The 20,325-nt window shown below is 44.1% G+C and overlaps 2 protein-coding genes across 2 annotated transcripts in view; one reads left to right on the top strand and one right to left on the bottom strand.

Moving 5' to 3' along the window:
• Positions 1 to 1,616, top strand: part of slc24a3 (solute carrier family 24 member 3) — a 68,491-nt gene extending 66,875 nt beyond the window's left edge. The window contains exon 17 of the mRNA XM_080016081.1: positions 271 to 1,616. Within this exon, the coding sequence (XP_079872207.1) occupies positions 271 to 420 (150 nt within the window). The 3' untranslated portion in view covers positions 421 to 1,616. The remainder of the gene's footprint in view (positions 1 to 270) is intronic.
• A 3,236-nt stretch (positions 1,617 to 4,852) lies between these two features.
• The window catches only part of rin2a (Ras and Rab interactor 2a), a 42,801-nt gene continuing 27,328 nt past the window's right edge, over positions 4,853 to 20,325 (bottom strand). Inside the window, exons 8-12 of the mRNA XM_080016083.1 lie at positions 18,638 to 20,263; positions 9,836 to 10,144; positions 8,654 to 8,785; positions 7,606 to 7,769; positions 4,853 to 7,305 (exon numbers count right to left, since the gene is read on the bottom strand). Of these exons, the coding sequence (XP_079872209.1) occupies positions 6,841 to 7,305; positions 7,606 to 7,769; positions 8,654 to 8,785; positions 9,836 to 10,144; positions 18,638 to 20,263 (2,696 nt within the window). The 3' untranslated portion in view covers positions 4,853 to 6,840. The remainder of the gene's footprint in view (positions 7,306 to 7,605; positions 7,770 to 8,653; positions 8,786 to 9,835; positions 10,145 to 18,637; positions 20,264 to 20,325) is intronic.

Raw genomic sequence — 20,325 nt, 5'->3', positions numbered from 1 at the left:
GTAAATAAACATTCGGGGAAAGGTGGAAGAGCTTGATGATCCGCCGGAGGGAGAAAGGTCGGTGGGTTCCGCCGCCCCGACAGAAATGCCGAAACATATGGTAACGTTTTATTTGGATCGTCCAAAATTGACAGTCAACTCAGTTCAACGTGATATCAACAGTTTGTATCATCTTTGGACGGCGCAATTAAAGTTCCACAGAATCCGTTCCCCCTCGGGGCTCCTCCGTTATCCTCCGATCCCTCTAACCGGTCCCCCTTCTCGTCCCAGGTGACGGGCGTTCACCTCAACAAGTGGGTGTTGGACCGGCGCCTGGGTCTGGCCTGCCTCCTCCTCTACTCCGTCTTCCTCTGCTTCTCCTGCCTCATCGAGTACAACATCTTCATCTTCGTCAACCTGCCCACCTGCCGAGACGACTGAGAGGCGCGGGGGGAGCGGCCGGACGCCCTGTACACACACACACACACGCATGCACGCACGCGCACACACACACACACACACACACTTTAAACATGTATAGCAGTGTTTACATATTACATACGCGCATATTTGGAAGCAGGGTCAGTATTTGCAAATCATTTCACGTCAGTTTTAATCTGCTCGGAACACTTGACGGGGGCGGGGGCGGAGCAGCACGGTCACATGGCGCCCCCGAGTCCAGGTCCCATCAGCCATCGGGGCGTTTTCCTCAAAACCTCTCCAGGACCCTTTCCTGGCCCTTCCAACGACCGTTGCAGCCGCCCCGGCTCAGGTGCGCTGCGCTTTGCGGCGCGACGCTTTCGAAGCCTCGCCGTGCGCGCCCTCCGAGCCGCTTAAAACCGGCGACGAGGAGTTCTCGCCAGCCGCGCTCCGGGCCCTGGTCCTTGCCGCTCTTTTCGCCCGGGGACTCCAGGGCCATCTCCCTGCTCCACCTCTACGCAGATGATGCCGCCCCCCCCCCCCCCCCCCCCCCCAATTGATTGATTCCACCCCCCCTATCGCGGGGGCGGGACTGGGATCAACGCCCCAAACGACAAAGACGCCAAAACCCCCGAAACGGTCGACTACTGCTCGGTCCTGGTTCAAGGACTTTTATTTCAAGACCCTATTACGTTAAATATAAATCTAATGTTCAGAGACGTGTTGTTGTAACATTTACTAGCTGCTAACCAGCTGAGGGGAACTGCTGGTCCTAGATTTTAGAACCTACTAGTCGGGGAATATTATTGAGATGATGTAATAACGATATAAGCAATGATGTGTAGCGCCGGCTTGTCCGTTCAGTGGTGGAAAAATTTGCGTCGATCAGTAGACGACACCTTCTAAGCCCACAAGGGCCACGAACTGAAGCCTTTGGACAAAGAACGCTCAACAGAACACCGGACGGAGGAACCGCATTTTGCGTCGCGCAATGAATAACCGTCATCGGTGAAGTTTTGCAAGGTCATGGTCAAGGTCATGCGCTCCCAACCACCACACCTCAGATTACAGGGCATCGGACGTGCTTTGTTCGCTCCCCAAAAATGGAATTGGATAGTATCACTGCAGTAGGGACTATGTTTTGTATTGAAAGAATAAGTAGCTTTACTGAGAGTTTATTTTTTTTTCCGTCTCATATAATATTATGCCTCTGTAAATATGCCTGTATATCCTATTTATTATTTATTCACGTACGACGCACATTACTCTGCGACCACAAACGGTAACAACCTGTACTTGTACTTTTGGGGAGGGCGGGGGGGGGGGGGGGGGGGGGGTAGGCTTACGTTTCAGGGCCCAGGACGCATTTTCGGGACCCTGTCGAACCTGGAGGTGTCCCTGTGTCATCGATCCCTGTATCATACCACTTCTGTTAGGTAGGAATAAAAGCACAATTTCTTGGTAAAGAAATCCAGCAGGATCAACCGTATTTCTCATCAGAGCATTGAGGTAGATGTATATGCTGGGGGAGAGAAGAGGAAACTTGCACTGAGAACATTGGAAGTCTGTTACAGCTGTTTCCGCAGCAGCCCCACCAAATGCACGCTGATTATAAGGGACTGGGCCTTGTAAGATGAAGCAGGTTTTTTTTTTTTTTTTTTTTTTGCTTTATTTGTATTTATTTGATTTGTATTATTTCAAATACCGCCTCAATGCCAAATGACTAACGGAACAACAAAAAAAAAAAGAATTTGACATTTAGATGTTCAGGCTTTTTTTTTTTTTTTTTTTTTGTTAGTTGTTGTTGTTGCGGACCCCGGCTCAGCCGCTCAAGATTTCAGGGTGACGTTGTGGCGCCGCCTGGAGGCCACTGTAAAAACAACACGGTCACGTTCATAATGTAGTCGCTCTCGTTTCCTCCAATGACGCGTCATGAATAGACACAGAACAGAGATGGATTTATTTGACAGATCCTGCTGCTACCTTGGCAGGCGAACCCCCCCCCCCAACATCCACTCCCCCCCCCCCCAAAGATTATTGTTTTTTTTTTTTGTGACCTCACAAAGGGAATCACGTGCATGGGTCAGATCCGCAGTGTCAGTGGTGTTCGCATGTCGTAGGAAGTAGCGAAGGATGCTGCATAAAAGCATCAGCACTTCTCTCTCTCTCTCTCTCTCTCGCTCCCGCCAAAATTCCGACGTTTTCAAAACGGACGATGGGGGGGGGGGCTTTCCCGTTTTTTTGGGGGTTGTTTTTTTTCTCTTTTCAAAAACCAAAAGGTTTTTGAATTTTGTAATGTCAAACATACACGCGGTTAGGTTTGTGCTTACATCAGTGTCCCGACTAGGATTTAGAAGAGTTGTGAATTAGTTGTTTGTGACCCTGAACCCCACCGGCTTGGGGACCACAAACCCTAAACTTTGTTTCTCTGTCAAATTCCGTTGGTTCTATGATGAATTGATCGACTTTTTCTTTCCCTTCCAGTAAGGTCCCTGAAAAGGTTTTTTGGGGGGTTTCTTTTTTTTGAGGAGAAACCATTGTCAAAACGGACTACAGCTCATTTGTTTATTGTAAAATGTTTTATTTATTTACCGAGAGTACAAAATATGTCACACGTTGTTTTGATGAAGAAATGTCTGTCTTTAGAATGTAAAATGTTACTATTGTTTTTATACATATCATATGTATTTATTTATTTTCAGAGGAGCAGAGTACAACTCTGTACAACATATGCCGGAAAACAGGGTTTTAAATGTGTTTGAAAATCATATGTTACGCAATAATTACGAGCTTACATGAGTAAATATGCCGCTTTAACGATCAAAGATGAAAAAAAAAAACAGTTTATAACAGCAGAGTATAAAATAATATTGTTATTCAAGGTGTATTATATCTGCTGATATACAAGAATATATACAATCAAACTTCATTATGAGATTATTTATAGAATAATTTAAAATCATTATCCAAACAGGACTGTTACTCTAACGTATGCCAAGCCCAAAGTTTCCGAAATCTTTACATTTTCTTTCCAGTTTGGTTCATTGAAAGCAGTTTTTAATTTATTAATTTATTTTTGATCATTTGTAATATTTTTCGTTCTGATTGATCATTAGGTTAACATGCTCCGGTGAGGCCCCATTACGTTACAATGCAATGCACTGAAGCAACTAGGGAATTCTGTTTCTATTTTGATGACCCTGGGTTCATTTTTATTAGTACTTTATTTTGGAACCTCTGATACATCACTGATACCGCTGATCGATTTGGTTCAATGTATTCCGTACTTCAAAAGCAAAGAGAAAACACACAAACACAGTAGCACGTTTTTGAAAGTGAGCAAGCCGTTATGAGACGCTCACATTTTCCGAGAGAAACGTTTTATAGGAGACATTTCTATATAATTTGTGATATTCACATGGGTGACATATTGCTGCTGTACATATGTATAAAAATAGGTCTAAATGTATTTATATTTTTTGTCTTCTTATGTATATCTGTTTGAATATATTTTCATAGATCCTAGCCCCCTCCTCCCCTCCCCCCATGAGACCCTTTGTCTGGAGTTGTATCGATCCTCGTTCTTTGTTTACTCGCATGGAGATTAGTTGAATTCAATTAAATTATTTCGGGTAACTCTGATCATGTACGTTGGGACAATGGAATGTGGAGAATGTGGTGTGGGGGTGGTGTGATTTAAGCAGCCACACGAGCCTTGGGTCTAGTTAACTGGGCCCAGGAAGCAGGGGTGGCTGTGCACCTCTTGTTCGTCAGAGCAATCGATGAACACAGGTTGAAATCACCACACGCAGACAACCCCACACGCAGAGAACTAAGTTTCTGCGATGGCACTGGAAACGCGGAGGACGGAGGCGTACAGTACGCAGACGACACATTGTTGTACCTCTTCATGCACAAGAAGCTGCTTTTTAGGAATGGACTGGTTTACCTTTTTTGTGGTTTAAATGTTATAGACGTAATTTGAGGAAAACATTTTTGCTACCTGAGCATTAATAAAGTTGTCCTTGCTTAAGGTAACCAAACGCATTGCCTGTATTTGACCAGACACACACATATACTGTATGCTGTACACACACAAGCATGCACACCAGCACAGCGTGTCTCCATAATAGTAATAAACACAGATGAGAATTGCGAGAGTTTTTATTTCTTTATTTTTTTGATTTTGTTTTGATCTGGCCCAGATAAAAACAGAACCAAACCGTAATAAGTAATAGTACAATGAGTGAGTTTTGACCGCTAGAGGTCACTATATACGACGGTTCCAGAACTGGGGTCTGCAGGAGGTAAAAAATAAATTAACTTATAGTGTTTTATATTGTTTATATAATTAGGTTATTTTGTTTTATATATTTAAAATATAAACACATTTCACAACATATATAAACAATATATATATATATAAAAATATATACACACAAAACCACAGAGGTCATTTCATAGTCAAAATTTATTAAGTGCAAAAGAATATTTATGATATAATTCAATGGCCTTTTGGCTGACAAAGACACCGTGACATTTATCCTCTCACCATGAATATTCCAGACCAAAATGGGGAAGCCATCTGTGAAAAATTCCCGCACAGATACATATAAATACTCATTTTGCATCAACAAAAAAAGAAGTTAGTTCACTCACTAATGTGAGAGTAAAAAGATTCACTCAGACTCCCAAAAGGTACATATTACAATCTAAATACAAACGTTGATACATAGTGTTGTTGGTTTTTTTTTTAACAAAAGGCCAAACAGCTCTTTCTGTCACACACGCTTCCTTTCCATTCCCCTAAACCCAGCACATTCACTTTCACATCCATTTAATGTCAAACAGGAATCCCATTACTGTTCAGTTCATTTGAAAATTAAACACATTAAGGAATCTGTAAAAAAAAAGTGGAATTTAATAAACATGTCAACAGTATTTCTTTCTTGGACCGATATAATTCCTTATCCTGACATTTTCTTGGTAGTTCTCCTATATCCCTCCATCCCTCCAAACTCTTTTCGGACATTGTCTTTCCTCCCCACAGAGCCGAGCGTATAAATAACCTTTTGTTACTGTAACTGTGTGTAACCTTAGACCAGCTGAAGAGGTTTCCACATTTTAGATCAACTATTTCATATAAAGGCTAGTTCGGCTTCCATCTTGATTAGAAATAAAGAAAGAAACAAACCTTTTTGTCAGTAGTACTGTATTTCATGACTTTGTCCATATTCTAACGTGGCAGAATTACGTTGTCATATGTCGTATATCTCCAGGATAATCAGTAAATATTAAATGCATATATAAATGAATGTAAACAAACATTTTAAACAAACAAAAAATACATGCAATGACACAATAGTACACTACTTTTTTTAAAAACGCGGAAAGAACAGCGCACAGTCTACCAGCAACTGTGGTGAGTAAATTGTAGCTACAATGACCTCAGATTAAAAAGATAAATCTGTGAACAATATTTAACCGATTCCCCGCTCTGTGAACCTTGCCTGCGCTTCTTAACCAAGGTTAATGAAACATTTGGAGCGTCGCTTGACCTTACGTTAACTTAAGATGAATTGGAAGTGATGTAAGCGGAACGAGTCTGGCTACGCAGTGTTACTAGACAGCCTGAAATAAAGTTATTAAATAATTATAATAATTAATTTCCCCCCCGGGGATTTATAAAGTGTTATTTTAAGCCCCCTAAACATGAGAGAGACTACTCCAGCGGCAATTATCGACCCACGGAAACATTTTATTTTGGGCTATAAGGAAGTATACAAGTCAGGAAACGCAAATATCACAACTCTAAATTTGGCTTTGAACTTTTGACAGCTTTTGACAGCTTTTGACAGCTTTTGCAACAGCGACTGGCCTTTTGCTGCGTGAAGTCTTCACTCGAGTAGATATATTTGTAGCACGTTCCTCAAATCACACTGCCCAGAGTTATGACCAATAAGTTCCAAAATGTGTCTTTGCGTATTGTTTTTACAAACTCTCCACCGGAAAACGACATGACCCTTCGGGTTACGAGGTACACTAAGGGAACAAAGTTAATTTGACATTTGCATCTTCAGGTCCATTTTTTCAACAAGGCTTTTTGCCAAAAGAAATAAGAGACAACGTGAAGAAAGGAAAGAAAGAGCTCTCTCTCTCTCTCTCTCTCTCTCTCTCTCTCTCTCTCTCCATCTGTCAAGAGCTTTCCGCCAGCGGGGACATCGATTGAGACGGAAATGCGACCCGAGATGAACAGACACTCTGTCCAGACATGTATGGCGCTGATGGTACTTTGAGCGTCCAAAAACCTGTTTTTGGCCTGTGGCACCAAACCATTTTTACCATGGTCATTCAGTCATGCTGTCGAGTTGACAGGCACAGCGAACAACCTATTTTAATGACCATATATGGTAGTCATTATTTGGTTGGACAGGTGTAGAGTCAGACAGCTATGGACTGGGTGTCCGGGTGTCCGGGGGGAAGGCTGAGGCTCAGACTGGGACTCAGGCTATTGAGGGGGGGGAGGCCCGAGTTGCCGAGCTCCCCCGGACCGGAAATCAGGCCGCGGGTCCCGTTCAGGTCGTTCAGGCTGTTGAGGTTCATCATTTGGGCATCGAGAGCGGCCGTGGTGGAAGGGGGGGCGACGCGGCGGTAGACAAAGTGGAACGGCGGCGCCTGGGGGCGGCTGTGCAGCTCGGCCTTGATCTTCTGAGGGTGGGTGTCCGGTGCCAGCTGTTGGCTGCTGCCCTCGGTCAGTAGGAACAGGGTGTAGCACTCCGGGTCCAGCACCTTGAACTTGTGGGCACACAGCTGGCAGACCTCCTCCACTGTGGCGTACGGGCGAACCTGCAGCGTCTTGGCCGTGCAGCCACTGTCCAGCTCCTGCAGCGCCACCCGCAGGTAGTTCTGAGGAATTGTCACAAAACACACACACACACACAACCTATTTAACTTACACCAGGACCCGACACCAACTTGTAGAGGTGGATTGCCAAGTTGCCAGAGTAAATCAATGCACCAGGATAAGATTTCAAGTTTCTAAACATATTGTACCGCGCAGGCAATCAGGCGGCACCTCGGCAACTGTTATTGCTCAGCCCTGCCTAAATGGCAAACACGGAAAGGTGCTGACTAACTTTCCTACCACAGCTGCTCCTTCAAACTATTTCTTTTCTGAGCTGATGTGTGCGCTTTGTGCATGCTGACCTGGAAGTCGTCCACAGAGGGCGCCGTTCGGTGGCTGGTGCGCCGCCGGTGCCACTGGTGCAGCGTGTCCCGGGTCTCAGAGCTCAGCGCCCGGGCCGCCTGCTCCTCCTGGAAGTTCCTGATCAGGGACATGGCTCCGTAGGCACTGGTCAGGTAGTAACCGCCTAGTGGGACCGACAATGATGCAGATGCAAATGAGGCTGAGAGATTAAAGCAGTTGGAGAACAGATGATACAGTAAGGTACAAAAGGCTCTATGTTTAAGAAATAATAACGTCACAATGTTTTCACCAGTTAATTTTGATGTATAGCGAATAGTTGACACAAATAACAGACACTACTTGATATTTTATTTTTTTAATTAAAATTAAACATTTTAAAAATAATTTTTTTTATTTTAAATTTTTTAAAAAGGGGCGTTTTTTTTATTGTATCTTTAGTTTTTTAGGGATTACACTTCTTAAAAGTGATATAATACGTATTGCAAGAATAACAATTTTGGCACATCCCTATTGGGAGTTTTCTAGATATTTAGAAAGTGGCACACAAGTGGGCACCATTTAGGTAAAAGCAAAAGTCAGCTGAAGCTGAAATCAGTTTAATTTGTTTTTGTTGCAGAAAAGAAATTAACCTTGCTCGTAATGTCCACAGAAATTTTACTTATATTGAAATCATATTTGGATGAATTTTGAAGTGCGTTTGAGAGTGTCTTCTATGGAGTCGGTGACATTGCTTTATATGACGAGCGTCTATGATCTGTCTGCTGCTGCCAAAAAGTCTCTGAATTTTATGATTTTTTTTTCTTTCGTCTGATTTTACTTTGTAATTGATTTGATTTATTTGGCTTTACTTCATGTTTTATGTGCTCAGGGAACCCCTGTAAGAGAATGTGTTCTGAATGGGATTTCCCTGAATAAAGAAAGGCATATACAAATATTAATTAGATATTGTTTTCGTATTTTAGTTCAGCCTTTATAGTTAAACACAAACTGAACTTGAACTTGAACTGGAGATTAATGGAATCCTGTTTTGTGGTTTTGGGAGTGTACCTTCTCCGTGCAGCAGAGAGGGGTCCAGCAGCTCCATCATGTAGAGGATCTCGTTGTCCAGCTGTGGCATGTTGCACTGGGCCAGCACGTAGGTCAGCATGGGCAGGAAGTCGTCAGCGCCATACAAGCGCCCTGGAAGACGGACAGCGCAGGTGGTTTTTAAGTGTGTGTTCCTCATGCATGATACAATGCAGGCCACGCGTGTCTGTGATGTGAGCTCGAATTACATAATAACAAAAAACCATCAACATAATTATTACTACTTCATTTTGACACTGGTTCATTATAATGCAATTGCAATTACATTAGATTAAATTAATAAGGCTGGGAACTGGGCAGGATCACACAATTACATTTCCAATATCGATGAGATGGCTCATGATATAATTCTTTATCGATATGTTGACATTTTAAATTTACAATGAATAATTGTTTCAGTTTCAGTGTACCATCTGACATGCATTACAAAAATATTTAACTGAAAAATCTGTCGAATATCCCTTTCCCACTGCACTAAAAACCCGGTAAAACCCGCTAACATCCGGCATTTGTCACCAGTGGGAAAATAACCCAGGGTCTCAGTTCGGGGTCTAATGACCCGACAATAGACACAGGTATAAATATGCTCCACCTCCGATCGGCTCTGATGTGAACAGGACATCCGGGTCGACCCATTAATTTTGGCCCCTTTACCTTCGGGACATAAATAGACAGGAATATCTGTGTATCATTCCATCATTTCATATCCCGATTTAGAATCCAAAATCAAAATCAGAAGTTACTCTTTTTCCGCATGGGGGGACCGTGAAATATTGCGAGTGCGGGGATCGAACCGCGTGGGGCAAAGCAGAGAACCCCCCCCACACTCCAGCATCGCCCCAAGCCCATCCCTGCGCTTCGCCACTGGAGGACCGGTGCGCGGACCGACCGGTGCAATAATGAATTATGTCGTATTGGTATCGGTATTAACATTTTCAAGGAAGCTTTTTTTTCTTATTCAGCCCTGTAAATTGGACTATACTGTATGTTACTGGCCCAGATCTTTCCATTCCTCTGCATGTTATATTTGGGTAAAACTCAATGAATGACTTTCATATGAATTATAAATAGGTATTGAGCATTCACTTCAAGGTGGTGTACACCGTATTGTAACTTGTGTTCATGACAACTCATGCGTCTCACCTGAGTTGTCCTCCATGATGGTATAGATGAGCTTGCAGACGCGCAGCAGCACGGCCACCTTCTTCTCGGGGGAGTAGAGCTTGCACATGGTGTGGAATTTGTGGCGGACCTTCTCCACGGCCACGGGGTCGGGGGGCAGTGCGTCGGCCACGCCCATCTCCTGTGGCAGTCGGGCCTTGGCCAGTGCCAGGTTCTCCTTCAGCTCCCTCCACGTGCCGCTGCGCACCTGGAACTCCCGCAGGGCAGCGTTCACCACGCCCCGCAGTGGCTTCAGCACACATTTATGCATGGCCTTCTCCAGGACCTGGTCTAGAGACACCAAGAGCACATGGAAAAGACTCTTCAAATAGAGCGGAAAATATATATGTTCGTAATAACAAACTGATGGTTTCTAAAATAATCTTGAATGCCATTTGTTAATTTCTTTTTTTTTCTGTAATCTTATAAAATGTTTAATATCTAACATAACCTTTTTAATTGCGGAATTGATCTGTTTAGAGCACAAGAAATGGCTAAATGCAGCAGTTTTTCAGTTTGGGGGAAAATAAGTCCCAAAACAGAGCTCGATGGTGTGTACTCTGAAAATATTCTTTCTATCTATTGACCAAGAGTCATTTATTTATGCTTAAGTTTATTTAAGTCGGTTTAATTAAGCACCAAGTCCCAATTGGAAAACGTGAAAGGTGAGTCACTGTTGAGGGTTTATTTCTCACGTGGTGCCCTCCACCTCCGCCTCACGTGTTGCAGCTACACCCAAAACCTCAGCCTTTAGTTTGCACATGCTGAGGTCATTTCGTATCACAGAGCAAACAAACAATTAAAGGCTAAAATCTCTGTCTTCACCACACCAGTGTTTAGGAACGAACAATAAATAAACAAATAAATAAATAAACAGACAAACAAATAAATAATAAACCAATCAATCAATAAATCAATCAATCACTCTAACAACACCCCCAAACAAGTGTTTTCTAGGAAACTTTGATGTGTTGTCTCTAACTTAATAGTGTTGAGTGTTCAATGTGTGTGTGCATGTGTGTGTGTGTGTGTGTGTGTGTGTGTGTGTGTGTGTGCGTGTGTGTGTGTGTGTGTGTGTGTGTGTGTGCATGCATTAAGATTTTTACAAGCTCAGCTTGTGCACCATGACCAACATATTCCTGTAAAATCACAACACAGACAGGATGGATGCAGAAAGGAAGCCAAACCACAGCACTGCTGAATAAGGAGCACAGTTTGGTGGTGGTGGTGTGTGTGTGTGTGTGTGTGTGTGTGTGTGTGTGTGTGTGTGTCTGTTGCTGACTGCGCTCTGGAATGGGGTGAAGTCAGCAGCTTTTTGGCTGAGCACATCTGCAGGTTCAAAGTTTTTTTTTTGTTTTTTTTTACTTTCGTTAAGCAATCCAACATCAAATTAAATCCAACACCAGTCATCAAATCTGTCTCCAACTTACACTCTTATCAGGTCAATCATTATTCCCCCATCATTGCTTTCTCCCTCGCTCTGCTTTGATTAATATTCTCCCCACCAACGCCCTGTCTCTAAGACAGAACTTTCCATCACTGATGGAAAGTTTAACCACACCCCACGCCGGTCCCTGTCATTTCCTGACAGTGATGAACTCGACCGAGCCGCTGGGGGTTAGCCGGCGGCATTCTCACACAGGGAGGACCTGTTCCTCATTCCGCACGAAAACCACCCCTGTTACAGTGAATTACTCTGTCACTGGTGTTGTCACGTTTACATGCGACAACCTTAATCTTCCAGAGGAGAATCCGATAGAGTGGAGGTAAAGGTCTATACAAAATAAGAAATGAAGATGACGTTAATCCCTGTGAGGAAATTCTAGAGTGCAAGTCAGAGAAAAATAAAACAATATATTTCTTTAAGATTATTTTTTTTAATGTTTTTATCATTTTTTATTTATTTTTATAATTTGACTTGTGTTAATAAGTCTCCTCCTTCCCCGATCGAGCTCTTTACTGGACTATTGCCATGTCCGTGCTCACAAACCCCAGGATGCAAACTCAAGATGTAATTCCCCCAGCAGTGATGAAATTCCACCAGCAGTAATGTCCTTTGAGCTGACGGTAAAACAGTATCAATGTCACCCAGAAGAGAGACAAATCCTCACTAATCTCACTAATAAGCACAAGCATGTCTCCTTTATGATCATATTACACCTTCCTCATTCCCTGCTTCTATCTCCATTTTTTTTTATTATCGTGCCTCAAGACAATAAGTATAGTCATTACCGTAAGTGACAGGACAGAGGAGAAATGCTAATGGTTACAGAAATGGAGGAATTTGAACCCTCCATACAATGCACACTCCATACTTGCCTACAGTATATTTGCTAATAGAATACCCCCCCTCGTTTTTTATTTTCTGCTTTTCTGTTTCCTCTCCAGCTTTGCTCCCTACAGTGATTAAAAAGAAACCTTGGACTGTGCCGCTGAATTCCACGCTGCAGGCCCACAGCTGGAGGTTCACATGCCTCTAATGGAGACGTGTGTCCACTTTTAAACACACACACACACACACACACACGCACACACACACACACACACACACACACACACACACACACACACACACACACACACACACACACACACACACACACACACACACACACACACACACACACACACACACACACACACACACACACACACACACACGCATTCTTTCCACGGATCCCCTGTATCTTTGTGGCCTGTGAACTTTTACAAGTGCTTGCACCGTGTGGATCTGTGAGGTCAGTTGTCATGCAAATCAGTTTGTTTTTTAAATCTATTGTTAAATTCATAAGAAAAGGTGGATATTGTATGAAATGTTTGAACTATATCATAAAAAGAAAGTTCTCATTTGTAAGCTTAGAACGACCAACAAAAATGTGGCTTTATTCCTTCCAGCACGGTTGAAAGCGCAAAGTCAGCCACCAAAGCATCCTCGTGTAGACGCAACTGACTAGAGAGAGCAGACAGTGGCGGTCCATCTGACCCCTGGGCCACACCACAAGCCACAATACAAGGGACAGCAGAAGCCACACCAGAAGCCACACCAGAAGCCACACCAGAAGCCACACCAGAAGCGATACCAGAAGCCACACCAGAAGCGATACCAGAAGCCACACCAGAAGCAATAGCATTTGCGTCACGTCAGCGGCACGAAAGCCTTGGCCACTTGCCGATTTGTCGGTCTCTTCCGGGTCCGTCTACAGTGTGCTCTCAAGACTTTCAACTTAAAATTGTGAAATTTGTCAACTTTCAATGGGCAACTGAATTGAGTGAATCTTTAACGCAGTTGGATTCGTTTGTGAGTTCAGTGTTTATTGTTTATTTTTCACACAGCAGCTTCTGGCTTGAATACAATGCGTTTTATTGCTGGAATGAGTAATAAACTATAAATACTTTGCGCCTCTTAACAGGAAGAAGGCGGTGCTGGTTCTTCTTCGTGGGGTGGAGTGAAAAGGCTGAGACGGCAGCAGTGGATTCATCCCATTAATCAGAGAGGGATGCAGTAGATTTTCAAGATCTATATTTATTTGTAATTTATATATTTATTCAGTAATAATACGTTTCTGTAATAAAGGGTTTTCTGATTATTTTGTGTAATCCGTTATTTGTGGTTTGGTTATTAAATGAAGAAAAACATGCAAAATGGATATATTTTTGTACATTTGATAAAACATATTAATGGCTAAATAATACCTTGTAAATAAATCAACATATTTCTCTACTACACAAATCTATTGCTTGACAAGTCAGTTTGACAAGAGCCCACATGTAGTGACTCCAAGCAGCAAGGACAGGTACGGTTCACCAGACCAATACAGTTTATAAAACTACTTCCATAGTATAACTAAAATATAAAGTCTATATTCCTGGGCATGATATGTGTTTTCCTGTTGGAATTTTGTGTGTGTGTGTGTGTGTGTGTGTGTGTGCGCGTGTGTGTGTGTGTGTGTGTGTATTTTTCTATTATTATTAAATTTTATATTTATATATCATATACAGTAAGCTCCATATAAAGTCCCTGGACAGGTACATGAAGGCCATATTTGCCTGTGTTGTCTATTTTGTTTATCTATGTTGCTAATTGTGGAATTTATTCATTTCATACATAAGTTTATCTTTTACATTTCCAATTGACGAGGAGAAGCAATGCCATGGTAGTGTCCAGACATGTTTGTCGCCAATTCAACAGCGGAGGCGGAGCACTTGAGAGGGACTCTGCTCAGGACAGATAACACATGCAAACACTTGCAGTAACATGGTCACTTGTTGCTATCAGGTTGCTCTTCCCGTCAGGCATAAACATCCTCACCCCAAATAACACGCTGTCTCCAATCTGCTTCCTCCTTCACACGCAAATGGAATACGGGACATTACTTACATAAGGTCAGGCTGGTCAACGTTTGGATGAATATATCCATACTGTACATAATTTCCATTGGCACTGATGAGTCCTAATCTTTTAAGCTCCTGCCGATACAGAACACGTTATTGATCCATTACTTTTACTCAACAGTTACTGCACATTTATAGTCAGTTTGGGTCTTCAGGACAGAATCTGTGACACATATTCCAGTTGTATCTATTAGATAAATCAAATATATATCTAATAAATAAATCTAACATCAAATAAATATCACTTATTAATCAAGTAATTTAAAATAAATCCTATATCTTAAATATACAAAAAGTATTGATTATATAATTCAAAATAAATTAACTAAAAGTATGGAATGGTACAAGGATTACTGTTTTCTTGGTGCTTTTTCCATTCAGCACCTGGAAGAAAAATGACTGATGTTTTTTTATTTCAGTGGTACATGTAAAACCAGACACATAGAAATCAATCCCACAGCTTCTCACTTTCTGCATACTACCATGATTGTCTTTACAGTGTGTGCTTTCCCAAAACACACCTCTTTCTCTTACACACACACACAGACACAGACACACAGGATGAAAGAGTGTTTGCACAATACGTGTCTGTCTAGGTACAGAAATAGTTCTCTGTCATCTGGAGGAGATGTGACACTGCTGTAGTTGACAAACTGCTGTCTACTTCCTGGACAGATCAGCCACTCAGTGCTAGTTAGGACCTTTTTACCCCTCCCTGCGCCCTCATCTCCACCGCTCTGACTCCATACCATAGAGCAGCGAAAACATTTTGTGGCATTCGATACCGAAGTAGTTAATCTCTCCAGCATGACTGGGTTATCTTATTTCATGCTTTGTGTGTTAGTAGGCAAGCAATGAAAAGGGGAGTTTTTTCATAATAGGTCCCGTTTGAGACCTCATAGCTTGGAAAGTAAGATTATTTACTGACTATTAAAGCATGACATTCGTCAAAGAGAATTTAAGACACTTGAAGACTTTTTAAGGACCAGCGGGAAACTTGTTTGATGTAGAGAAGAGAGGCCGGTGGCCAGTAAAACAGAGTTTCACTGACTTCCTGTTGATTGCTCTCCGTGGCTGGAGGGAAGCCTGGCTGTGTGGGACGTACGGACACAAGGGACTCTATTCTGTCTATTCTGCTCCTCCATCTCCATTAGTGAGTCTCTCTCCGCCGTCTCCCTCGGTGGAAAAAGAGCCTAGAGACCCACATGGCCGGGTGGCGTAGGTGGAAGTAACTAGTTACGACTAATCTCATCACAGCATCTGAGTACATTTTCACCTGTAACGGCACTTTATTGAGTAGAACTCAACTTCTGAACCTATACTTTTACTTGAGTTATTTTCTCAAAAAGTATCATACCTCACTGTTGTTTTTAATTATCAGTTACAAAGTTAAACACTTCAAGATATCACTGGGACATTTTAAAACCTTTGAATTCCAGAGTCAATCAAAGCAAAGCAAATCTCGGGCTATGATCATATGGAGAGATTCGTTTAACAGTGCAATTTAAAAATGCCTTAGTAACTCATTTTGTTTATCTATGTTGTTTATAAAGGTTAACTCAAAAGGATTGTTATCCCCAGATACACAGGGTAGGGCTCCAGACTTCGGCCATTAAATCGCATTTTGCGACGATTTTTGGGGACAGTGCTACATAATTTTATAACTTTATTTAAATCATCATTGTATATTATGTGAAACAGGAGGAGGGAGCGAGAATTTGTGTTTGTTTGTGTGTGTGTGTGTGTGTGTGTGTGTTGGCTGTCATTGGCCAAAGATCACGTTTGAATATTCCTTCTGAAAAATCACATACGTTTCAATCTATTTGAATATTTATTACAATTTTAAAATGTTACAATTTTACCAACTTTCGGGCTGTGTTATTGCACGTTAGGCTTGGGGTGATCATGCCAAATTTCAGCTGCCAATTGCGGCGCCCAGCTACCGCCGCCTCCGCCTGGGACGGCTCCTTTCTCCGGGATAGTTACAAAATTGGTCCTTTTATTTTGCTCCGCCGCTCTTTATACTTTGTTGTGAGATTTTAAAATGCAACCCCAAAAAATGGAAAAGAAAAGGAAAACACTTAATTAAGTGATTGTTTAAACCGGCCAGTGAGATGGGCTACGCTGTGTGGGGCTGTGTGTGTACACAGTAACAGTTTTATCAAAAAGAATACATTTCTGGCAATATACTGCATATTTATTTTGAATGTTAATTTTGGATTTGAAAGACTTTTCATTTTACAATTCGAATAGCATTCAAATATCAAACCATCACTTGGCAAACCTAGTGTGTGTAAGTGTGTGTGTGTGTGTGTGTGTGTGTGTGTGTGTGTGTGTGTGTGTGTGTGTGTGTGTGTGTGTGTGTGTGTGTGTGTGTGTGTGTGTGTGTGTGAGAGGGAGATGGAGAACTTAGGCTCTCGTCATGGTTGTTAATGACTAATATACTGTAATATACTGACCACATACCTTATTTTTACATTTGTTAATTTATTATTTGGTGTCTATATCCGGAGCCCTGCAGGGGGGGAAAATAACTCAGTGAGTAGTTTTAGTAAACTAATTACATATGCTTATTCAAGTTATTTACATTTAGTCACCCACTTGTACTCTTGTCAAGTTTCTCTGTAGTAGCAGTACTCACATTCAAGTAAGGATTTCCATTACTCTTTTCACCTCTTCCAGCTGATCAGATCAGTAGAGATTCACACAGACTAGTCATGCACTAATTCCAAAACACCGGGCTAAAATAGGCTTGCTATATCTGAAAAAAAAAAACCCAATTGAACTGAACTATCATAGACACTAGATGTCTCTAGTGGATGAAACTGGGCTGTCATAGATTCTGTTCCAACTTCCAAAATAACAAACGACCAAAGAGAGTCCACGGGGGCTTGTCTCAAAGCTTCCCCCTGCGATTGGAGGAAAAGCATGAAGAAAGCTGCAATAAGACCAAGCATGCACCCCTTTGGCAGTCAGCCTCCCAAACACATCTGGGCAGCCATTGAGAAGGATTCAAAACAGTCTCTAAAAGAAGGGGGGAGGGAGGGAGAATGGTGGGGATGGGACGGAGGAATGGAGAGTGACACTGACACAACAAAACACTGTGCAATGCTCCTCCAATGAATCTAATACGCTGTAGAAGGGGAAAACATTTACGATTCAGAAAAAATGCATTTCAGCCAGTTGGATAAAACGCTACGGTACTGACCGGAGCCCATGAGCCCAGACATTGGCTTAACATTTTCTATAAAGTTAAAAGAAAAAATTGAGGATGTTAGGACACACATGCGGATATTGCCAATCAAAAGCTACAGAATAAAAGGTAAAATGTAAAAAGAATAGTGCAGCAGTCTATTGGTATCTTTGTAAACCCAGCTCTTTGAGCAGGTTCAGTCACTGAGCTGCATCCTGAGATAAAACAGGCTTTTGTGCTTTCTGTTTACGCGCAGATCTGTCCAAAGTCTGGTGCGGCCAGCGAATCTTGGCCCAGGCAGTGAATTGCCCGTCCTTCCGGCAGGTGTTCCTGTACGTGCCTGTTTTTGTGTGGGAGATTGAGCCTGTGTTTACCTAATTGTGTCTTGTATACTGATCTGACACAAAGCCCTGGAATGTGCCCATGTGAAGGATCCTGCTCCAACAGCCATTGTTCCATCATAGTGGATGATTGAGGCTTCGCTGACATACAAAATATACAAAACTCTGTAGGCTAAAATATGTTAAAATCTATTTCATCTTTTTGCTTCTATGACCAGCACACCCCCGACATTGTGAAGTATGACTGGGATTGTGTTTCAAAGAAAAGTTCTGTGTCTGCACATAAATGCATACAGGGTAAAGGCTTAACACACACACACACACACACACACACACACACACACACACACACACACACACACACACACACACACACACACACGGGATGTATGCACGTGAGGAACTGGTTTTCCACAGGGCTCATTGCGGCAATGTTGAAGTGAAACTGCTGTGACAGCACCATTAAACACTTTCTCTGACGTTATATTTCCACCCAATTTTAACCCCCAACCCATCACTTGTTTGCACTTCTCCAAAAGCCTTTAGAAAAGTATTTGACACACACATGAACAGCAGAACACACACACACACAAACGCACGCAGGAACGCACGCAGGCACGCACGCACGCACACACACACACAAATGACAATTGAGAATAAATGAGGATATAATTTAATTCAATTTGTGTCAGTACCTAATATCGGTCAACCACCTCAGGCATTAGGCCAACCCACAAGATTGATTTATTGCACTAAAGTGTGCACAGTGGGGTCTCAAACTCCAAACAAGAGCTCAAACTAGTAATGAACAAGCTCTATGGATTGGAGTCAATTTAAATATTGGGGATGGGTACTCACCAATCTGGTCCTCGGGGATGAGGCTCTCGATGGGCGGCTCCAGCTCTGAGCTCTGCCGCAGGTAGCTCTTCATCTGGGTAATGAACTGCCGCAGCGTCTGCAGGAGCTCCAGACCAGAGGCGTGGCCCTGCCAGGCCTGCGTGCCGGCGCCCTCGCCCATGTAGCTCAGGTAGTCCTGCACCAGGCAGCCAAAGTACGATGACTTGTCCTGGGACAACTCCAGCACGCGGCGGATTGCCCTCTTGTCCGGCGTCAGCAGCGAGCTGAAGACGCCACTCATTTTGCGCAACTGGCCCCGGAGCGCCCTCTGCAGGCCCAGGGCTCCGGCGCTGGTACGGCGCTTGGAACCATGGCCAGGGGGGGCCATGGTCAGGTCCTGGTCCTGGTCCGGGTCCGGGTCACTCTCCAGGCTGACGCCGTAGTCCTGCTCATCTTCCTCCTCGTCCTCCCCGTCTCCGTCGTCATCCTCCTCTGCGCTGCCGTAAGGCCTGTGGCATGCTGGAGGGAGGGACAGCGGGAGGTGTGTGGCGTAGTCGGCGGCCGTGGGCGGGCTGGGGTCGTGTAGCGGCGGGAGCGCAAAGCAGGAGAAGGACGAGCTGGAGAGTTCCAGGGAGTCCGGCTCCGAGGAGTCTGTTGAAAGACTCATGTCACTCAGACGCTGGCCACCGCGTCCTCCATCTCCGCTTCCAACCTCCTCCACCCCGTCGGGCGTGGTGGCAGAAACATCAGGGGGGCTGCTGGTGGGGATGGTGGTGGTGACGTCCTGGCGGGACAGCTTGCAGCGAATCAGAGCCTTCTGGATGGTGTTGTCCTCCAGAGCAAGGTGGCACAGGGCGTCGTCCTGGCTGCGGCACGGCGAGGCCTTGGGCCTGCGGGGGGACGAGGAGAGGGAGGCGATGGACAGGGGCAGCGAGGGCAGTGGGATGGAGATGGGCGAGCTGATGCTGAGTCTCTTGGGCGGGGAGGACGAGGGGCTGATGTTCAGCGAAGAGCCCAGCCGAGAGAGGAGGCCGCTGCCCTTCTCCCTCTCCCGCTCCTTCTCCTTGGGGAGGTTCACCCACAGGATCTTCTCAGGCATGCTGCGATTTCGGTTCAGCGGCAGAACCGGGCGGTGTGGGGTGAGGCGGGGGGGTGGAGGCCGGGGAGGCGGAGAGCGAGAGGCGCCGTCTGCTCTGCCTGTCGTCGGGCTGCTGCTTTGAATGCTCGGGGGTTCTGGCTCTATGCTCTTACATGCAGCGTCTGTGAAGTTCTCCTCGGTAGGAATCGAACTGCACACCTGAGGCTCACCTTTGTTGTGATTTGCTCGGTTGTTGTTGCTGTCGCTTCCGGCAGCAGGCTCCTCCCTCCGGTTTTCCTCGGCCAAGTCAGCAGCGGCAGGGGCAGGATCTGAGGAGGGCTGCTGGTGGGCCTTGGCAAAGAGGGGGTTAATGAAGCAGAGAGCTCCGTTGCTCTGGCAGCATTCCAGCTCCGAAGGGGTGCGCGTTCGCAGCAGGGGGCGCCCTAGGCTCGTTTCCGTGGAGACAGGCTTCTTAGATGGTGGGGGTGGTCTGTCGGGGGGGACGGCTCCTGCATTCAACCAGGATACTGAGCCCTGCCTCCTGTTGCAAATTTCAGAATTCCAGAAGCCTAGAAGAAGGAGAGAGACCGGGACGTGAGATTGGTACATTAACAACCTTACTACGGTAGAT

Source organism: Zeus faber, assembly GCF_960531495.2.
Source record: "Zeus faber genome assembly, chromosome: 16".
Classification (NCBI taxonomy): domain Eukaryota; kingdom Metazoa; phylum Chordata; class Actinopteri; order Zeiformes; family Zeidae; genus Zeus; species Zeus faber.
This window is presented reverse-complemented; position numbering and strand designations above follow the sequence as displayed.